General features: G+C 34.4%; 1 protein-coding gene across 1 annotated transcript; it reads right to left on the bottom strand.

Moving 5' to 3' along the window:
- Positions 1 to 14,990: 14,990 nt before the first annotated feature.
- On the bottom strand, positions 14,991 to 16,909 carry LOC121240209 (cytochrome P450 94C1-like). The gene has a single exon (XM_041137608.1). The coding sequence runs from the start codon at positions 16,785 to 16,787 to the stop codon at positions 15,273 to 15,275; it is 1,515 nt and encodes a 504-aa protein (XP_040993542.1). The 5' UTR covers positions 16,788 to 16,909; the 3' UTR covers positions 14,991 to 15,272.
- Between the last annotated feature and the right edge of the window lie 4,973 nt (positions 16,910 to 21,882).

Here is a 21,882-nt window from a genome sequence, read left to right as displayed (position 1 = left end):
ATGTTTGTATTTAAGCTTCTGGTACTTAGATGACTTATTTATATTATCCGCTGCGATTTTTATTGTGCATTTTTGCATGTTGTACACAATTAAGCACATTTCATTGGAATGCGTGATCTGTATTGTCATCATCCTGAAGTCATGATTCTCTTATTTTTGTACGTGGGAGTCGGGACGTTACACAAGGAGCATAAGTGCCAACTTTTTTCGCCTTATTAAGAGAGATTTTAAGTTAGACAACGGCGTTTTGTGCACTTGGTACTTATTACAACGACATTTGTCACCGTAACAACTTCAAAAATTCTGCACAAACTTAAATGCCCCACATGCAACACCCATTATTCTCATTCACCCCCTAGTCTCCTTCAACCTAGCTCCGCACTCCTTCATTTTCTCCCCACTTTCCTTTATTCTTCTCCCTACACTCCTTCATTCTTCTCCCATTTCGATTAGAGAGAGACAAAGAGTGACATAGAGATAGAAATAGAGCGAGTTAGATTGAACTCACATTACAAAGACGGTTGCACACGAATTTTTTTATAGGTATGTTCAATGTTGAGTGATTTGTTAAATTGTTAACTCATCTTTTTCACTGCACATGAATTTTATGATCACTAGTTTTATTGTGGGTTGAGTTGTTTGGGATTGCATTGAAGGTAAATTTCGTATTTTATAGTTTATAGTTTACTCATTATAATTGATGTATTTATCTGTTTGTCGATATTGTGTATGATTTGTGAGATTATGTTTGAGAATTGTAGTTCTTGATATTGTTTAGGGTTTGCGTCTAGAATCTGGGTTGAATCCATTCAAATGTATATATGTTACCAGTCGAACGGTACTATTTCGTTTGAACATAAGTTTTATACGTTCGAACGTTAACTTTCATTAAATACAAATTACACATATATAGCAAATATACTTTTTACAAAAATGTATTTACAAAAAAAATCGATAGTATAAAAAAATGCTTATTAAAAAATAGTCAACTTAAAAATTAGTAGTTAACATAATAATAGTATAAAAAAAGACTTAATTAATACTTAACATAAGATAGGAATAGTATAAAAAATATTAAAAAATACTTAATACTTAATATAAGGATGGTATAAAAGAAAATATTAGAATGGAATATACTTAAAAAAATATTAAAATACTTAATACTTGATATGAGGATAGTATAAAAGAAAAAAAATTATTTAATAATACTTAATACTTAAAAAAATTCAAAAATGCTTAATACTTAATAACATGTTAACTTATTCTAATAATAATCATATTTATAAGAAAATCATAGGGAATAGAATATTTAATAATGTATAGAATAAGTTAAAATTTTAATTAATTATTAAGTTTAATATAAAGATCGATAATTGTTTTTAGCTGTTGTTTGACATATATTCTCATATCTTGAATTGTTGTTATGTACTACTCTTATATCTTATATGTTTCATCAAAATAAACCTTAGACTCATTCGAGAGTTATCAGTCCGGATGAATGGTTGATTGATAACTCTTGAATTGTCCAGAATAAATAATTTGGAATTGTAAGATTATTCTCGTAAACTACCCAACTATATCTATTAGCATCCAACATTATGATTTTGGTAGATTCATCCGTTCTTGTTCTCTGGATATGTCGTTTTGGTGATAGTGCATCAACATGTTACTCGTCAGTGTACACGACCAAATGAGCATTTTTGGAAAACTGTAGAGAGATGTTGCCGAAATTTTGTTGGACATGACAAATAATAGTTGATATGTTAGCGATTATGATCTTTCAATCCCCAATGAGATAGGACCAACTATCCAGTGAAAGGAATAAATTGCATAATATGTTAGAAACATGCTTGCTTGTTGATACCCACGTGACTATTTGTAATAGGGTAATAGATGTAACACCCCGTATTTTAGTGTATTTTTATTAAAGGATTATTTTAATAATTCAAAATTTATTCTCTTGTTTTAAAATTATCGGATATTTTAAATGGTTAATTTTATGATCTTTAAATTGTGAAAATTAAATTGTTATGTTTTCTTAATATTTATTTATTGTTGTACATTTAAATTGTTCTTCTTTTTAAATTAATTGATTGTGAGATTTAATTATGTTGTTTTTATTGTATCATTACGTTTAATTTATTTTAATGGATTTGCTGTTTTAAAATCATTTTCGTTGGATCATTTTCTGTGACCCAAGATGTGAGGATTGAACCTCATTTTTTTCCATTCATTTTTCTTTTTTCCCTTTTTCTTTTCTTTCCTTTCTTTTTTTTTTCTTTTTCTTTCCCCAGTTCCCCCCACCCCCCGCGCACGCGACAGCCTTCCCCTTCCCCTCCCTTCACCGTGCGTCCGTGTTGCCTCACCCAACCCACCACCGTCGCTCCGCCATGCGCAACACCGCCCCTCCCATTAGCTTCCCCACCGGCCGGCGACCACCTCCCTATTTGGACATCTATGGCCTAAAACCACCATTTGCGCCGCCACCCACGGCAAACCACTACCACCATTGGCTTCACCGACCTCTCTAGGCCCTACCCTATCAATTTCGGGTCTTAGTTTGTTCCCATTCAAAAGTGGGTATTTGAGACCCACGGCCACAGTGTATTTTACACTGTTACGTTGCTGTGCCGCCACCTTTTGCAGCTCCATGATCCTTCAGAAATTATTATATAGCACTGTAAGTATTTTTTCAAAGAACTATTGTGATTTAAATATATTTTTACACTAACTCATATTATTGCGAACTGGTTGGACATGCCGGACTAAGTTCGAAGAGTTTGGGGGTCGGATGGATTGTGGACGGAGTTGTGTATTTGGTTAGTATTGTGAAATATTGGTTGTTGGTATGGTGTTGTTCATATACATGGCATATTGCACGCATGATCATGTTTGTAAAGAAAATTGAGTTTTCATGTACAAACATTCATGTTCATGTGTTTCATGAAAACTGGATTTTCATGTGTTAAAGCATTTTGGGTGCGTGTGTATCACGACCCCAAGCCGAGTTGAGATATTATCTCGGTGGAGCTCTTCTGGTCACTCGGGAGCGGAATATACTTAGTGACATCCCCTGGATTGTCGTTGGGCAACGATGGGATCGGACGAGATGGTCTCGTGCCGACTCCGTGGCCCCTCTACTGGTGGGGGCTAGAGGATGCTTGGTCACGTACGCACTGAGTGCGGAACTAGGCATCGCTCCTTGCGTAGTGGGTGCTTGGCCACAAACGCGCTCGGCGCGGAACTGAGCATCGCTACGAAGCCAGGACGTGTGGATGATCCCTAGGGGAGATCATGGTGCATTGGTTAATGGAATAATGGGATGTTTTCTGGAAAAATAGCATGTGTTGATTAAAAAGATTTTATGTGATTCATTTTCTGGGAAAATGAGGTTTTATTGATTTAGGTCATTTTCTGGAAAAATGACGGAGTATTCTTTTTGGGCCAAAATGAAATTTTGGCGTGTGTTGAAAAATATCTATTTTCAGGAAAAATAGTATTTTTGAGAATAATGCATATTTCATCATATGCATGCATATTGGTCGCATTAATGTATTTTTATCTCGTAGTTGTTTGGTTTATACTTACCTGCGGTACCATTTTGTGGTAACGCAGATTTCGATGCAGATGATGCTGAGGGTGAGCCTAAGGATTTGGCTCTGCCAGAGGAGTGATTTGGGATCACTCGTTTTGGTTTGAGACTTGTAAAATATTTATTTTAGATGACTGTATAATTTTTAAACATTTTTACTAAACTGTTTAAATTGTATTAACAATTCTGGTACTTAGTTATATTAATTATCCGCTGCGTTGTTTTTGTACACTGTTGCATGTACACACACTTGGCACTAACGTTGGGATGTGTGACCCTGTTGTCATCATCTCGGCGTCTCGATTCCCGTGTCTCCTTACATGGGGGTCGTGGGCGCCACAGATGGTATCAGAGTAGTTCGGCTCTGGGTAAAATCACATGTCCCATAGGTGGAGTACCAGAAAGTTTTAAAGTTATGATTTGAAATTATTTGGTTTGAAGTATGTTATTTTAATGGTTTTAATTTATTTTTGTTTTTATATTTTGTTGGTTTTATTTATTTTATTGTATACTACTTGTTTGTTTATTTTATATTATTTGTTTTATTTTATGGCAGGTTATTTTATTTTATTTTATTTATTTATTTTAATTATTTTATTGTGCACTACTTCATCTGTTTTATTCATTTTTTTCTTATGATATTTTATTGTTGGTTTCATTCATTTTGTTGTATATTATTTATTTATGAAATTTTATTTTATTTTGTTTTGTTCGGAGTTGAAAAGCGGGTTAAGAGTTGTGCTATGGCAGGAAAATGGTACGATTGTGAATGTCATTGTTAGACTTGAACACTTAGTATAGTAGGCCTGAACTCTTGGCAACTGGTTTGTTTTAATATCGAGGTTTGAAGGGAATGGCATGATCTGGGTGAACTCTTTGAAGTAGGAACTCAAGTCGCAACTGAGGAGGGAAATGATTTTAAATCGCTTAGGTTAATTGAGGTCGTAGCCTCTGTAGAAATTATGTAGTGAGTTTATGGAGTAGGAGGTTGTAAGTTCAACGAATTCCAAGGTTAGATTTTTTAGAAGGTCACCTAAGGTTTGAGGCCTTATAGTTTTTAGGAAATAAGTTTATTGGATTTAAGGTGATAGATTCATTAAGTATTTGAAGGATTAGTTAGATTAGAAGTTTTCGATTTTACCGACTTTGATAAGCAGTTTGGTAACATTTGGGGTTTTAGAATTTACAAGTTTTATAAGGTGAATGTTTTAGAATTAAGGTCATCGATCTGCAAGATTTTGGAAAATGATTTTTATCTGGTTTAAGGTTTTAGAATTGCAGAATTGAATGACTGAATTAAATAGGATTGATCAGAGTTGAGTTATTGATATGAGGAATTTTAGGAGAGAATTTCTTTAGAGATGGAAGGTAATGATCTAGTTGGTGTATTTTTCGAGGATTGAAGATGTTCATCTAGTTCAGTAAATGATTGTTTTTAGCTCAAGGTTATAGTAACAGGTTGAGGATTTAATCCATATCAATTTTAAGGAATAATAGATGGTGCGGACGTAGGAAATGATTCTTGTTGATTTCGAGGATATAGGCTCAAATGGTGGAAATGGTAGTGACAGATCACTTGCACGTTTTGAGGATTATTGGTTCTAGCTAAGTGTGTATGAGATTGATGCGTAGTAGTGGTGAGTGTGTATGCATTTCGAAGAGTACAGGGGTCCTTGTCTCATTTTTGGCTTGGAATAAGTGTCTTTGGTAGGTATTGAAGATGAATAAATACAATAGTATTAAATTCAAGAGATTTTGGTTTGGAGTTTTTGGTGAGTCAATCAGAGTGTGTAGTCGAAACGGATTACTCAATGGAATGATGGTTGAAAATAATTATTGTAATTAACTATAGGAATTAATTGTGACTTGAGGTTACCTAGAAATTTAAATTTTGAGGTTATGCTTTGTTTGGAAATTGAGAATCCAGTTGGTTGAATTAAGGACATTGTTATTTAATTTGAAGAGAGTTTGATGGGTCGTCATGTTTGGTGTATGATAAGATCTTGGAAGTTGAACCTTAGGCATTAGCGATGAATAATATGATTAAGTATGTGAGTTAATAAAGCATTAGAATCCTTGGGTGATTTACATTGGCTTTTGGTGGATTGATGATTTGAGCAATATGGCTTGCCTTGAGGTTTAATAGTGATGTGTTATTGAAGGAACTAGCCGTACTAATACTAGCTTATAGGAGTAGAAGTAGGCGGGCGAGTTATCAAATAGGTTTTGATAATGTTTTGGTGAAGTCAATGATGGTTCGTAATGAGTTTAGTCACCACTAGAGTAGATGTTATTCTGAATGTCGATGATGAGCTTTTGGGTTTAGATTATTGGATAGAAGTTTATAGGTGCTCTTTTTGGTTGGTCGGGTTGGAATCGAATCTTTTTAAGGTATGTTCCTTATCGTAGATGAGACGGATATATTTTGGGTTGAGGTTGCTTATTTTCAATTTGGAACGTTGAGGTTAGTTTTCTGTCTATGATCATGGATGTATTTTATGAAATATTAATTTTGATCAAGGCAGCGGGAGTTAATTGAGGAATATGAGTGATAACTCCTGGTGTTGGGAAAAAGAGTATTTTCTACCAAAAGGTGGTAAGAGTTTTCTGGTTAGTAGATATGAAGCCACCTTCTACTCGATAGTGCTAGTTTTTATGAGAACATAAATTTTATGCATGTGGCGAATTATCAGAGTGTGCAGCAGAAGCGTGATATTTGTGGCTGTAGTTAGGAGTTCGGATTTTGTGTTGATCTTGAGGAATTAGTGGTGACTTGAATTTTTAGATGATGCTTGTAGTTGGAGATTAATCTTTTGGTTGTGCAATTTGTTATTGATGGTTAACCTTGGAAGTGACCATTAGGTTACCAAAGGTAGAATTCAATGGAGATTTAGAAGTTGCAGCATAGGAGCTGATTGAGGTTAGTATGGATTATTGTATGGAGCTATAGATCATTAGAATTTTCTGGATATTGTAATAAGGTTCATGTGGAAAATAAGATTTTTGGTTAGCATAGTCATCTAGGAATACTGGTCGTAATGTGCCGCTGGAGGACTAATACGGGTATGTTGGATATTACCATATTTTTTTTTTTTAGAAATGTGCCACGTGCCGTCAAGTTAAGGCTAAGCTTTAAGGACCTGCTAGTAGACTTCAACCTCTCCCTATTCCTAAGTAGAAGTGTGATCATATTTTTATGGATTTTGTTGTGGCTTTGCTGAGGACTCCTAGTGGAAAGAACTTAGTTTGGGTGATAGTTGATCGGTTGACCAAGAGTGCCTATTTCTTGCCTATCAATAATACAGACCCTTTGCGTAAGATGACTCGGTTGTATGTTAAGGAGATAGTGCGTTTGCACGGAGTACCCAAGAGTATCGTGTCGGACTGGGACCCGCGGTTCACGTCCCATTTTTGGAAGAGTTGCAAGCAACTTTGGGCACTAAGTTGAAGTTTAGTACTGTATATCATCCTTATACAGACGGTCAATCAGAGCGTACTATCCAGACTCTTGAGGATATGTTGCGGTCTCGTGTTATGAAATTTCAAGGGAGTTGGGAGAATCACTTGCCGCTAATTGAGTTTGCTTATAATAACAGTTTTCATTCCTCCATTCAGATGGCCCCGTATGAAGCTTTGTATGGGATGAAGTATAGATCATCGTTGTGTTGGGATGAAGTTGGCAAAAGTAAATTGATTGGGCCTGAGATAATTCAAGAAATGAATGATCAAGTTCAATTTATAAGGACTAAAATAGCGGAAGCCTAAAGTCGCCAAAAGAGTTATGCAGATACAAGAAGAAGATACTTATCATTTGAGATAGGTGATTGGGTTTACCTTAAAGTCTCTCCGATGAAGAGGGTTAAGCGCTTTGACAAGAAGAGAAAGTTTAGTCCGAGGTATGTTGGCCCTTTCCAGATTATAGAGAAAGTTGGGCTAGTTGCTTATAGAGTTGCCTGCCGGATTATTTTGGAGATATCCATGATGTGTTCCATATGTCGTCTTTGAAGAAGAGTTGTGGACAGCTAGAGCCGCGTTTTGTCGACCCTAAACGCATTGAACTTCGGCTTAATCTTTCTTATGAAGTTGCCCCGACGCAGATTGTGGATGGGGAAAGAGCAAAGGTTAAGGTCTAAGACAATACCTTTGGTGAAGGTGCCATGGGGCGATCCGTTGGCTTAGAATTTCTCTTGGGAGAGAGAGGCTGTCATGAGAGAGCAGTATCCGTATTTATTTGATTGACTGGCGGTATGTTTCTTAAGTTTGCTCCTAGTTGAATCTTATTCCTGTCTTAACCTTAAAGTTTGACCTTGCTAATTTCGAGGACGAAATTTTTTTTTAAGGGAGGAGAATGTAACACCCCGCATTTTAGTATATTTTTATTGAAGGATTATTTTAATAATTCAAAATTTATTCTCTTGTTTTAAAATTATCGGATATTTTAAATGGTTTATTTTATGATCTTTAAATTATGAAAATTAAATTGTTATGTTTTCTTAATATTTATTTATTGTTGTATATTTAAATTGTTCTTCCTTTTAAATTAATTGATTGTGAGATTTAATTATGTTATTTTCATTGTATCATAACGTTTAATTTATTTTAATGGATTTGCTGTTTTAAAATCATTTTCATTGGATCATTTTTTGTGACCCAAGATGTGAGGATTGGACCTCATTTCTTTCCCTTCATTTTTCTTTTTTCCCTTTTTCTTTTCCTTCCTTTCCTTTCTTTTTTTTTCTTTTTCTTTCCCCAGTTGCCCCCCCCCCCCCCCGCGCGACAGCCTTCCCCTTCCCCTCCCTTCATTGTGCATCCATGTTGCCTCACCCAACCCACCGCCATCGCGCCGCCGTGCGCGATACCACCCATCCCATCAGCTTCCCACAGGCCGGCGACCACCTCCCTCCATTTCCAGCTCCTCCATCGCCGCCGATAGCCCCCACGACCACACCAAGCCGCGGTGTTCCTTGAGCTCGCGCGCCGCAGTCACGCCACCTCCGGCCACAATCTATTCACCACTTCATCCTCGACCTCCTAACAACTCAATGGACCCAATCCCAGCTCCAATCCGTCACCGGTGAAACCTATCTTTCTCCATTTCTGATTTGGACATCTATGGCCTAAAACCACCATTTGCGCCGCCACCCACGGCAAACCACCACCTCCATTGGCTTCACCGACCTCTCTAGGACCTACCCTATCAATTTCGGATCTTAGTTTGTTCCTATTCAAAAGTGGGTATTTGAGACCCACGGCCACATTGTATTTTACATTGTTACATTGCTGTGCCGCCCACCTTTCGCAGCTCCATGATCTTTTGAAAATTATTATATAGTACTGTAAGTATTTTTTCAAAGAACTATTGTGATTTAAATATATTTGCACTAACTCATAGTATTGCGAACTGGTTGGACATGCCGGACTCAGTCTGAGGAGTTCGGGGGTCGGATGGATTGTGGACGGAGTTCTGTATTTAGTTGGTATTATGAAATGTTGGTTGTTGGTACGGTGTTGTTCATGTACATGGCATATTGCACACATGATCATGTTTGTAAAGGAAACTGAGTTTTCATGTACATACATTCATGTTCATGTGTTTCATGAAAACTGGGTTTTCATGTGTTAAAGGATTTTGGGTGCGTGTGTATCACGACCCCAAGCCGAGATGGGGTATTATCTCGGTGGAGCTCCTCTGGTCACTCGGGAGTGGAATATACTGAGTGACGTCTCCTGGATTGTCGCTGGGCGACGATGGGATAGGACGAGATGGTCTGGTGCCAACTCCGTGGCCCCTCTACTTGTGGGGGCTAGAGGATGCTTGGCCACATACGCGCTGGGTACGGAACTGGGCATCGCTCGTTGCGTAGTGGGTGCTTGGCCACGAACGCGCTGGGCGTAGAATTGAGCATCGCTACGAAGCCAGGACGTGCAGATGATCCCTAGGGGAGATCATGGTGCATTGGTTAATGGAATAATGAGCTGTTTTCTGGAAAAATAGTGTATGTTGATTAAAAGAATTTTATGTGATTCATTTTCTGGGAAAATGAGGTTTTATTGATTTGGGTCATTTTCTGGAAAAATGACGAAGTATTCTTTTTGGGGCAAAATGGGATTTTGGAGTGTGTTGAAAAATATCTATTTTCAGGGAAAATAGTATTTTTGAGAATAATGCATATTTCATCATATGCATGCATATTGGTCGCATTAATGTATTTTTATCTCGTAGTTGTTTGGTTTATACTTATCTGCAATACCATTTTGTGGTAACGCAGATTTCGATGCAGATGATGTTGAGAGTGAGCTTAAGGATTCGGCTCCGCCCGAGGAGTGATCTGGGATCACTCGTTTTGGTTTGAGACTTATAAAATATTTATTTTAGATAACTGTATAATTTTTAAACATTTTTACTAGACTGTTTAAATTGTATTAACAATTATGGTATTTAGTTATATTAATTATCCGCTGCGTTATTTTTGTATACTGTTGCATGTACACACACTTGGCACTAACATTGGGATGTGTGATCCTGTTGTCATCATCCCGGCATCTCGATTCTCGTGTCTTCTTACATGGGGGTCGTGGGCACCACATTAGAGATAGATAAGAGTTGGATGAGAGTTAGAAATCGTTTGGGTGAAGATTACAATATATATGCTGAAGGTATTAAGAAATTCTTAGAATTCGCATCTTGTACAGTTGATAGTGACGAGCGTATTAGATGCTTATGCTGACAATGAAGAATTTGCGTTCTCATAAAATAGATTTAGTGAAAGAGCATTTGTTTTTCAAATGTATTGAATAAGGTTATACTGATTGGGTCTTATACGGCAAACCATATCCAACGTCATTCGAACCTTCACATGATAAAAAAAGACATCAATGAAGATATACTGCCAGAGTTTGTTGGTGATGAATACGATGAGGATATAGAGCAAATGCTAGGTGACATTGGTGCAAGAATGTTTATGGATTAAGGTGATACAGACACATCAAATTCAAATGATGTGAGCCATAATACTTTTGCACGATTGTGGAATGATTCACAGCGTGAGTTATATCCAAGATGCAGAAGGTACAGTAAATTATCATTTATAGTTAGACTGCTTTATGTCAAATTCATGTGCCTATTATCTATTAAGTCTATCAATATATTACTTTAGTTGTTTAAAGAGGCACTTCCATCAGGTAATATTTTACCTTGCAACTTTTATAAAGCAAAACAGTTAAAACGAGAACTCAGGTTTGATTACAACATAATACATGCATGTAAGAATGACTGTGTATTATTTTGGTGAGAGAATAAGCAATTGAATGAGTGTCCCCTTTGCCATTAATCAAGATTGACATTTGAGAAGCAGAATGTATCACAAAAGTTCGTACACCACTTCTATTGATACCTAGATTATAACTGTTATTTATGTCACATGCAACGGTTGTAGACATGACATGGCACTTATCATCCGGAGTTAGGAACGATGTTGTCTTGTCATATCCTGCTAACTCCTAAGTTTGGAAGGAATTTGATTTAGAACATCCATGGTTTGTTGAAAAACCTAGTAATGTGCGATTTGAGTTGGCAAGATATGAATTTAATTCGTTTGGGAACATAAGTACTAGTCATAGTACTAAACTAGTTGTACTTGTGCCTTATAATCTTCTACCATGAAAGTGTATGAAATATCCATATTTCATTATAAGTTTTCTCATTCCAAGTTCGAGATTACCGAAAAATTATATCAACTTACACTTACAACCATTGATTTTAGAATTGATAGATATGTGGGAAATTGAGATCCTAACAATTTAATTCATCAACAGATAAGTCGTTCAAGATGCATGCTACCGTGTTTTGGACAATAAATTATTTTTCTGCTTATAGAAATTTATCAGGTTGGAGTACTTAAGGAAAAATGACATGTCTAACTTATAACAAATATGCCAAATTTGAATAACTTACGTATGAGAGGAAATTATACTTTATGGGTCATCTTCCATTTTTACCTTTAACCATAGTTGGCATGGAAATTTTAGAATTGTTGATGGCACTATTAAATTAAAAAATCATGATTGTCATGTATTTTTACAAAGTATCTTGCGTATTGGTATCCGTGAGTACTTGATAAGAGATGTGCGCGTGGCTTTGATTGAGTTGAGTGCATTTTTTAATGACTTATGTGCTAGAACGTTAAATGTAGAAGTTTTGGATTGTCTGGAACAGAAAATTACTATAACATTGTGTAAGTAGAGTATTTGCCCACCGTCATTCTTCGACCTCATGATCCACCTAACCGTTCATTTGTCGTGTGAGGCTCAACTTACAAGACTGGTCTAATATATATGGATGTATCCTATTGAACGATTCATTGGAAAGTTGAAACGCACAGTAGATAACAAGGCCCGTCCAGAATGATCAATTGTATAAACATATATTGACAATGAGTGGCATATATTCTATTCCAAATACTTCCACAGAGTTGACATGAGATTTGATCGGCCAAAAATAAATTTTGATGTTGACAAAGCAAGACAACAAAATGAGTTTTCTGTGTTTTCCCAACAAGTACGTCAACTTGGTGTAGTATGTGGTTATGATTTGTGTGAAAGAGATTTCGAGAAAACTCAATAGTACGTGCTAAACAATTGTCCTGAGATAGAGAGACACTTGAAATAAGTTATCATTATTTGTTATCAAAAAAATATATTGATTGTTATTTTTGTATGTTTATGCTTTATTCATTGTGTAGTTTGTACAAATGCATGCCAGTAATCCAAACAATATATCAGAAAAACTGTACGAATCGATGGTTGGCTCCTCAAGATGCGTTGTTCAATGTTCAATGTGTATTTCTCGAAGAAGTAGGTATCACACAATAGATTGAGAATGTTATAAGAAAAAACAAAATAGTAGTGTCCTAATCGAAGGAAGTCATAACGGAGAAAACATTTATTTTTGTGGGATTATTGTCAATATAATTGGAATGAGATATTTGTGGGAAGCTTGTGGTGTATCTGTTTAAGTGTGATTGGTGAGATTTAAAAATCCTCAAAGGGGAAAATATTAATACCTTTTTTAGTATTAATACATCAAAACAATAGTATGAAGATAATCCTTTTATTTTGGCTTCCCAAGCATCTCAAGTATTCTACTTAGATTATCTTGAGTTAGGAAATCAATGGGGAGTAGTACAAAAATTTTCTCCAAGAAATATATATGATATTATACATGAGGCAGAGGGAAAAAGTGAAGAAGAAAATGATCCCTCAACTCAAGAAGTATACCAAGAGAGTCAACCCGTCTTTAACTTGTTTGAGAATTTGAGCCAGTATGAGATGATACGACAGTTGAGCAAAATGTTGAGTCATCTAAAATATCTACAACTGATGAGGACAAATTTACAAATCAAACTGATACAGATGATTAACCAGTTTTGTGTTCATATTACACATTATGGCAAATCTTTTATATAATGAATGTATCAGTATTTCGAAATTATGCCACTGAAGAGAAAAGAAATTTGCATCTTATCTCCACTTGTTTCTAGCTCTCCATATGACTCACCACTAGAGATTGACTCCACAGAATAAGGTAAAAAATTAATAGTAATTTTGTTTCAATTAAGGCCATTCATACATATTACATCGTTTCTAACCATCATTTACTTTGTTTCTACAACGAACCAAACATTTTATAGAATTAGCAATACAATCTCGTCATGGTCGAGGCACTATTAGAGCCGTGACGTTGAAAAAAATCATAAAGTGGGTAAGATTAAAGTTAACATTCCTAATGAACATACCATAGGCGAATGACAATAACAACTTTGCTTGCATCGCATGTGGGTGCTCTTACACGAACTTATGCACCTTTGACAATGAGTTTATGACAAAAAGTCTCTAAATATATGAAAGAGTTTATCAAGAAGCATTGTTTGTTAATGTTTAAATACTTGATTTATATTAACAAGTGATGTTAAAATTTATATCAGATCAAAATTTCTCAACAAGTGATGTTAAAATTTTTACACAAGTTCTTGGCCAACATTCAGGATATTTGAGGGGTTTGAATCGCTGTGTACAGTCTTTTAACTCTTCCTCATCATCTAGGTTTGCCTATAATTACCTCTATAGCTTTAGACAAAGTGAATTCCAAGATTGAAAAATTGACTTTAACCAGCATAAGTTAAAGGCTCAATTGACGAAACAAGTAGACATGAAGATGCGCATAAAACAACAATAACAATAACAAGAAGAGTTCAGGAGAGATGTGCAACTCCAAATGCAGATATTTATGCAACAGTTCAAACTCCAAGCAACTCATTTATATTATATGTATAGATTTTAGATCTAATTCTGTATGAAGAACGCTAGTACTACTATTATTTTTTTTATTTAGTTCGCACTTATTAGACTAGTTTTATGGGTATTGAACAAACTGTAATGTATTTTTTAAACTATTATGTATGTCTATTTAATTTGTAATTATTTGATAAAAAAAAAATAGTTACCGCTCATTCGAACAAGATGAGTAAAATCATTTGAACATTGATAGCGAACATTCGAATGTAATTGGAATTAGACATTCAAACAATATGTGAAACCATTCGAACGAATAAACAAACGTGAACTAAATGTTCGAAAGTCTACTATTATGAAATTGTTTGATCCTATCATGGTCCGTTCGAACATCTCACTCAATCTATTTAAACATATTTTACTGTTCGACCATCAAATTATTTGTTCGAACATTTTCTCATGCCTATTTGGTCGAACGGACTGGTATCGATTGACCACTCACGAAGGACGCATTCGAACATACAATACGTTCGAATGTAAATTTTGTACTGTTCGAACATGATTCTAGGACGAAATTCAAGCATCCCAAAAACAATATTTCGTTTGATCGTGATAGAACGGTTCTGCTCAATTTCGTTCCAAAATACCTTTTCGGACATTATTTTTGGAACGATCTTGGGATATTTTTTTTCTCCCAATAAGTATTTTGGGACAAAATCCTAATTTTTTGGAAAAAAAAAATTCTTTCCAAAAAACCAGTTATGTTGTAGTGACAATTTGAGCCAAGTTCGAATTCGACTCGACTATAACTCAAGTTAAGAATTTAACTTACCGAGTCGAACTCGAACAAAAAATAAATAAAAATTTTAAACTCGAGCTCAGTTGCCGCTCTAATCAAAATGGTTTCCCTAAAATATTATAAAGAGATGAGCGCCTTTGTTTTTTGTACTTTTATTTTTCACATTCTTAAAATTAACGTACGTAAATCTGATCTTATTTAAAGATTTTTCAGATGTGGTGCTTAATTAAATTTCTTGAAATTTAGTATTAATGGTGGAGAGTTAATTATTTTAATGATAGAGTTAATTAGCTGTTTGTAACTTTTCCACCACGTGGACACAACATGAGTAATGGGTTAACCTATACTAACACCCGTATTAATAAAAAGCAGTCATCTCAAATCATGATTTGCAGTATAGCAAGTTCATTTGCTGAACAAAAATCATAGAGAAGCATATACCCATCTGCTATACATCAATCATCTTGTACATCATGATTGTCAGGTACTATCTAAGCAATGGCCAGGGTTGGTTAGGGAAACTGGGGACTAATATTATAGTTTATACCAGATATATGCATGATCTAACAATTCTAATGGTGGTGTGGTTAATCAAGCCCCCCTTTCACGAACAAGAACAGGCAGGCCACCTCTCATGGTGGCTGTAAGGCCGGGGACGAACCTCGGTGCCCGGTTTAGACCAGCAACCCGTATATCAAAGCGTTGAACTAGAGCAAGCACTACACTTCTCATCTCCACAAGTGCCATTTCCTTCCCCAAACAAACCCTAACTCCACCTTGAAAAACTGGAAATTTGAAAGCGTTCTCCGATTTGAAAACGCCGTTCCTTAACCACCTCTCTGGTTTGAATTCGAGACAGTCCGGACCCCATACCTGCTCCATACGACCCATTGCATAGGGATGGTATGTAACCCTGGTGCCTTTCCGTACAAAGGTACCGTCCGGTAATATATCATCCTCTTGGCAACACTTGGAGTCGAATTGAACTGGAGGATAAAGCCTCATGCTCTCGTAGATTGCTGCGTTCAAGTAGTGCATTTGGCGCATTTGGTCGAAGCTCAACGCCGCCGACTCAGTCCCGCCATTGAACCGTTCCACCTCATCCCGAATGGCAGTCTCAACACCCGGATGCTGCGACAACAAATAGAAGAAACTAGTCAAGGCGGAGGCGACTGTGTCGCGGCCGGCCAAGACAAAGCTTATGACAATGTCGCGGAGATACTGGTCGTCGTCGACGGAAGCCATGAATCTTGATAGGAGATCTTTCTGGTCTGAAAAGCCCATTTGGCGCCGTTGATTTTTCATCTCGGCGGCTAGTGTATTCAACACTTTAATGGCTTCCTTTAGCTTCCTTTCTGAGCCCAAATTCAGCAGCCGTTTCATCTTCCAGACCAAGGGCGAGACCGCCATGGCTCGCTCCGCGGATAACTTGGACGCGAGGTCGAAGGCAACAGCAAAATTAGAAACGGGAAGCGATAGTTGGAGACAACCTGGGTCTAATCCGAAGGATAATCTGCAAATGTTGTCGAAGGAGAATCTGCGAAACACGTCTTGCAAGTCTAGAATTCCATCTTCTTTGCCAGCCACGGATGACAAGAGAGGAATTAGCCTGGACTGGATCTCAGAGCCGACAATTTCAAACCCATAGGACCGAACCGAGACACTACCGAGTTCCAGGCTCGCCATTTTCCGCTGGAACCTCCACGAATCGCCATCAACGTTGAAAATTCCGCGACCCAGAAGATCGCCAAGAATAACCGAAAACGGTTTCCCTTTCGGGTAGTTGTCGAACCTGGTCTTGAGCATGTGTTCGACATTTTCCGGGTTGGCAGTGATGGTGTTACCGAGCACATGAACATGGATAGTCCCGGTTGGTGACTTCTGAAGAAGATGCGTATACCAATCGCAAAGATTACCGAAATCCTTAACCCAACCGGCCGACAAAAAACACCCGCAAACCTCACAGTTACACCACGGCTTAATAAGCCGCAAGATGAAGATCAACAAAGAGAACAATGAGAACAGAATGGTGAAAGAGAAGAACAAAATGCAGAAAGTGGTTGACATGGATTGCAGAGGCAGAAAGCAGCTGACTTCAAAACCCATATTTTTTTCTTTAGTTTCTAAATTGGAATCGAACGAGAGAGAGAGGAATTGAGGATAGAATTTAGAGGGAGATGAGGAAGATATGCAAGGATTGAGCTTTATATATAATGGAGGTAGATGATCAGTTAAGTGTAGAGAAAAGTAAAAGGGGGTGGGTGGGGGTAGAGACATGAGTTTCAGTGCAAGTACAATGAGTTGTGAAAAGGGGTGCGAACGAGATGGAAATAGCTGTTTGATACTACACACATCAAGCGCATATGAAACGCGTGCGCAAAATAACAATTGGGTCTACACCCGAAAAGAACGACGTGGCAGTGTCTGTTTGTTTCGGACAATTTACACCCCTACTTTTTCCCACCACGTGCCCTTTTATTCATTTCTTTCTCTCTGTCCCTTCCGACTTGCCAGCACTAACTCAGTCATGAGTACGAATTCTACTATTCTAGAATCTGATACACAGTATTTGTAAATATATATAATATAAGAGAAATGCATTTCTATATTATTAATATTATAATAAAATTCTATTTATCATTTGTTATTATAATTCTATTTAAATATGATATATATCAAAACTCTTTTAACATTGTGTTTAGTTATTGAACTAAACTACACTCATTTTAATTTATCTCAAAAGAATTATTTATGTGATCTATTATTTTTATTTTTAATTTTTTATAAAAAAAAATTAAACTTATCTCAACCTAAATCACATATTTTAATCTAAAAAATTAAATTCATCTCAATTTAAAAAAGTTAAATCATCTCAATAAAACTCAAAATATTATTATTCACAGCTTAACTTAACTCATCTTAACATTTAAACGTAGATTAAAGTTACATTTAGGTAGGGAGGTGATCTCAGATATTTAGTCAATAATAACAAAAAGTAATGAAAAGTAATAATAAAATATTGAATAATAGTGAATAGTAATGAAAAGTAAGTAATAATAATAATAATAAATAACAGTGGAGTATTTCCAAACTAAGCCTAAGACTAGCATTGGTTTCTTTATATGCATCTTCAAAATCACATCTTTTAAGAATCTAAAAATTGATTTTGCATATAAAGAAAAACTCTTATATTAGATTATGCATATTTGAACCAAATAATAATAAAAATTTTTATTTTTATTTTTTTCCTAAAATTATTATTTTTTATATATTTTACAATTAGTACCCACTGTTATTATTTAACCTGTGCTAAAAAAATTAATTTCATATGTCAAAATATTATCAATTTCATATATTAAAATGAGCAATTTTTTCAATAAATATTAACATATGCTAAAAATAATTTTCATGCGTTAAGAACTGCTATTGAGATGGGTATGATAGAGAAAAAATAATAAATAATATGTAGAGAGTGAATAGTATTTCTTTAAATTTGAAGAAATATTATTCATAACAATATAAAATTTTGAAGATGCATAATTTAATATAGATTAATTTAAGGAGATATTATGTAAATATGAAGATAAATATGCGGAAGCATAAGTCATTACGAATGCTTTTAAGTAATTTAAAATCAAACAAGAAAAGCTAAAGAAAGAATATAATATATATTATATATATATATATATATATATTTATATATTTGTTTATCTATGACGTCGGGATAGAAGACGCGTTAAGGCATGTATCAAATCTCTTGTGCTGGCTGTTAAGATTTCTTACATTATATTAAGAAGTTTATAAAATAAAATAAAAAGGCTAGAATGTAAACGACTAATGTTGTGAAAGAGAATATTTCTTGATATAATACAGCTGTTCTGATATACTAGTAACGGCTCCGAGTGCGTTAATTTTGGAGTACACATGATATAACGATTTAAATAAGAAAAATAAAAAATTAATAGCTTATTTGTTTGTGAAAAATAATATAAGGTTAAAGAAAGATAAAAATCAAGATTAAAAAAAAATCTAAATTTTAGCAAAGTATAAGCATTGATCTATATCCATATTGAATTATCTATTTACTCTTTATATAATAATAAAATATTATTAATTTTTTATTTTAAAAAATTAAAACAAAAATAAAGAAAATGAGTATACTATTAAATAAAAAGGACATGAAAAAGAGACGTTAGGGCATTTTGATAAAACATGATCTTTCATTAAATTCTATAAATTGTTACACATCAAATGGTTAAAAGTCTTAAGGACATTTTGATAAAAATATGATCATTCATTAAATTTATAAGAGAGTTTCATATCAAATGGTAATAAGTTTAAAGATTTTTTGATAAAATAAAACTTAATAGATTTAATAAAAAAAATAAGGAAATTTAATAAAAAAATAATAAAAATTAATATTCATAATTAAATACTTATTACAATAGAGTAAAATATAGATGGAGAGAGACTCCTAATATTAATTAACTTTTTAGAGAGCAATTAGGTGAGTAAAGCAGGCCAGAGTTTTAAAAGTAGTTGTAGAGTCGGCATGTGAACGGTGCTCTGTTAATTGGGATCACACTACAAATAAGTAACTAAAAGTAAAATACAGTCATTGGGTGTGGAAATTTTGTATATTCTTTTTAAGAAAAAGTAAAATTTATTATTAAAAAAATATTATATACAGTCATTTTTACACACTTTTTACATGTTTTACTAATGTGGCAGAACTCAACATTTATTTTATAATACCAAAAAAGTGATATAGTTAATCATATTAAGCACAGTGTACAAGGAGTACGCAAAAGTGTCTGTATATAAAATTTTTTTATAAAAGATTTTTTTTTTTATGTGAGCTTCAAATGTGCCCATTTTTTAGAAAAAAAAAATACAAAAATTGCAAAACTTAAAACCATCCAAATAATTTCTAAAAGTTTAGGCAATTAAATCTCCCATATAGTTTTCATCATTCTGTCCTACAAACCAATAGCATTAATAATATTGGATTATCAATCAAATTAGGGCTTTGTCAATGAATATATGAGTCATTAATATCAATGAAGTCGTCAATGAGCTTAATTATCAAGTAGTCAAGTAATTATAATGAACTTGAATGAGAATTTAAGCAAGTGAGTCACAGCTAGGAATCTTAAAACTGAGAAAGAGCTTAAAGATAATTTGGAGATGACAATATGCAAAAGGTGCAAAATTAGCTAATAAAAATCACAAGTTCTTTAGTCAATTAACCTTCCTATCTAGGAGCTTGAAATTTAATGAAAATTGAAAAGAAAAGAACATCATGGAAATGCTAGCACCAAAAGTTTCTTTTGGCCCTCCTTAATTAAGTTACATGGAAATCTTGAATTTTGATTTCATTTTTTTTTTTTCACTTTCGTGTTCTTAATATATTTGAGTTTTATCTTTTATCAAATAAAATTTACACCACAAGAAAAATGAGTATTTGTGATGGATTACTTACGATGAGAATAACTATTTGCAATGAAAACAGACACATTTTGATAAAAAATAGACATTTTCGCAAGAAATAGCTAGCCACAAATAAACAGTTTTCTTGTAATGTTAATTTGATAATCTTTATTTTTATTTTTTCTTTTAATGAAACGTACTGGAGATCATAAGTGTGAGAAGAGTATTTGATTTTTATAATCTAAAGTTCACATTTCAATCTTCCTTTAACAGTTCTTGGCTATAACAATATTCTATCATCAATCAAAGCAATTAAATGTAGAATAAATGTGATGAATATTTAAATACTGCATTAACCGGCCCTTAGGGAACCCGTTAGGACCCTTCATCGCAACATCCCACATTAAATTATCTAAAATTAAGAGAGAACTTTTAGTTTCATTACATTGATCAAGAATTGCCATGCATGGTTTCTGAGAACCAATTTATTGAGTTTAAATTCTCCTTTGTTTAAAATTATGTATTTGAGACTCATGGGGTGTTTGTTGGGGATCTCATCCCTCTTTTTGTATCCATTTTGATCTTGTTATCAATAAAATGCTTGTACTAACATACCAACATATTTTGTGCAAATATACTAATTAATATACCAACATGTTTTCACAAATACATTAACATACCAACATATTTTTATCCAAATACACTAATTAACATATCAATATATCTTTGAAAAGTCTTCCACACATTGAAAAGTCCTGCTCATCGAAACAATTGGGAATAATCCCAATTCAAAAATTCCTTTGAATTTTGCAGATCAGCCAAATCTTATCCTCTCTCTGCCGAAAACTATCCTCATCTTAATTGAGTCAAATTAACCAACTGCTAAGTGATTCTTTTCCTTTTAAATTTATGCTGGTGATTAGATCTATTTAGCAAATCTTAGACCATCATATTTTGGTGCCCATTCAACTCCCTTTTAAATTCAAAATGTGTAACATTTGAGTAGTAGTTCCAGCTCATTCTTCAAATTAATGAAATATGAGTCTTGACCTGTGAAGTTGTTGGAGGCACTCGGCAAGAGAGAATAAACATAATGGGCTTGTATATTTCTTTAGTGGGCTTTGGCTCTCATTTGACTGAGATTTAGCCTCATCTTTTATAGACTCTGAAATCAAACATAAAAAAATGTACTTAGGAATATCTCAAAATAAATAGAACTCAGCAGGAGAGTGCATGTGCCTTCTCCAAGCCATAACCCTTACACTAAACTTGACACATGCAACATCTTGACATTTCAAGCAAAATGTTCAACTCCATAACTCACGGGTATAACAAAGTTTCATGTAAGGGCTCTATCTATGGAGTTGACAAGTGGTGTACAAACAATCACATAGAGATTTAAGTAATTATGAACAAGCATAAGCAAGCATTGGTCGTATGATAGGAACACTAACAAATGAGAATTCAACCATTCTTTCCATAGGCTTGGGATAAGATCGGTCAAAATAAAAGGTTGCAATGTGGCTTAGGTTAGGCTACATGAAAAGAGAGGAAGAAAATGATTCAAAAACTTCCAAGTACATACCTAAGGAATCTTATTAAACATCTCAATAAATCACATTTTTAACTTGATGTTCTTTTCAACCTTTCAAATCACCGAATAATGCCTCTCTTTGTTTTTCCTTTTTTATTCTTATTTATTATTTATATTTATTTTTTATTTATAATTTGGTGAACAAGTATATGTCACCTCGGTATTCTACTATTTCTA

The sequence above is a fragment of the Juglans microcarpa x Juglans regia genome, chromosome 7S, assembly GCF_004785595.1.
Source record: "Juglans microcarpa x Juglans regia isolate MS1-56 chromosome 7S, Jm3101_v1.0, whole genome shotgun sequence".
Classification (NCBI taxonomy): domain Eukaryota; kingdom Viridiplantae; phylum Streptophyta; class Magnoliopsida; order Fagales; family Juglandaceae; genus Juglans; species Juglans microcarpa x Juglans regia.
The sequence above is the reverse complement of the archived record's forward strand: the minus strand, read 5'-3'. Positions and strand labels throughout refer to the sequence as shown.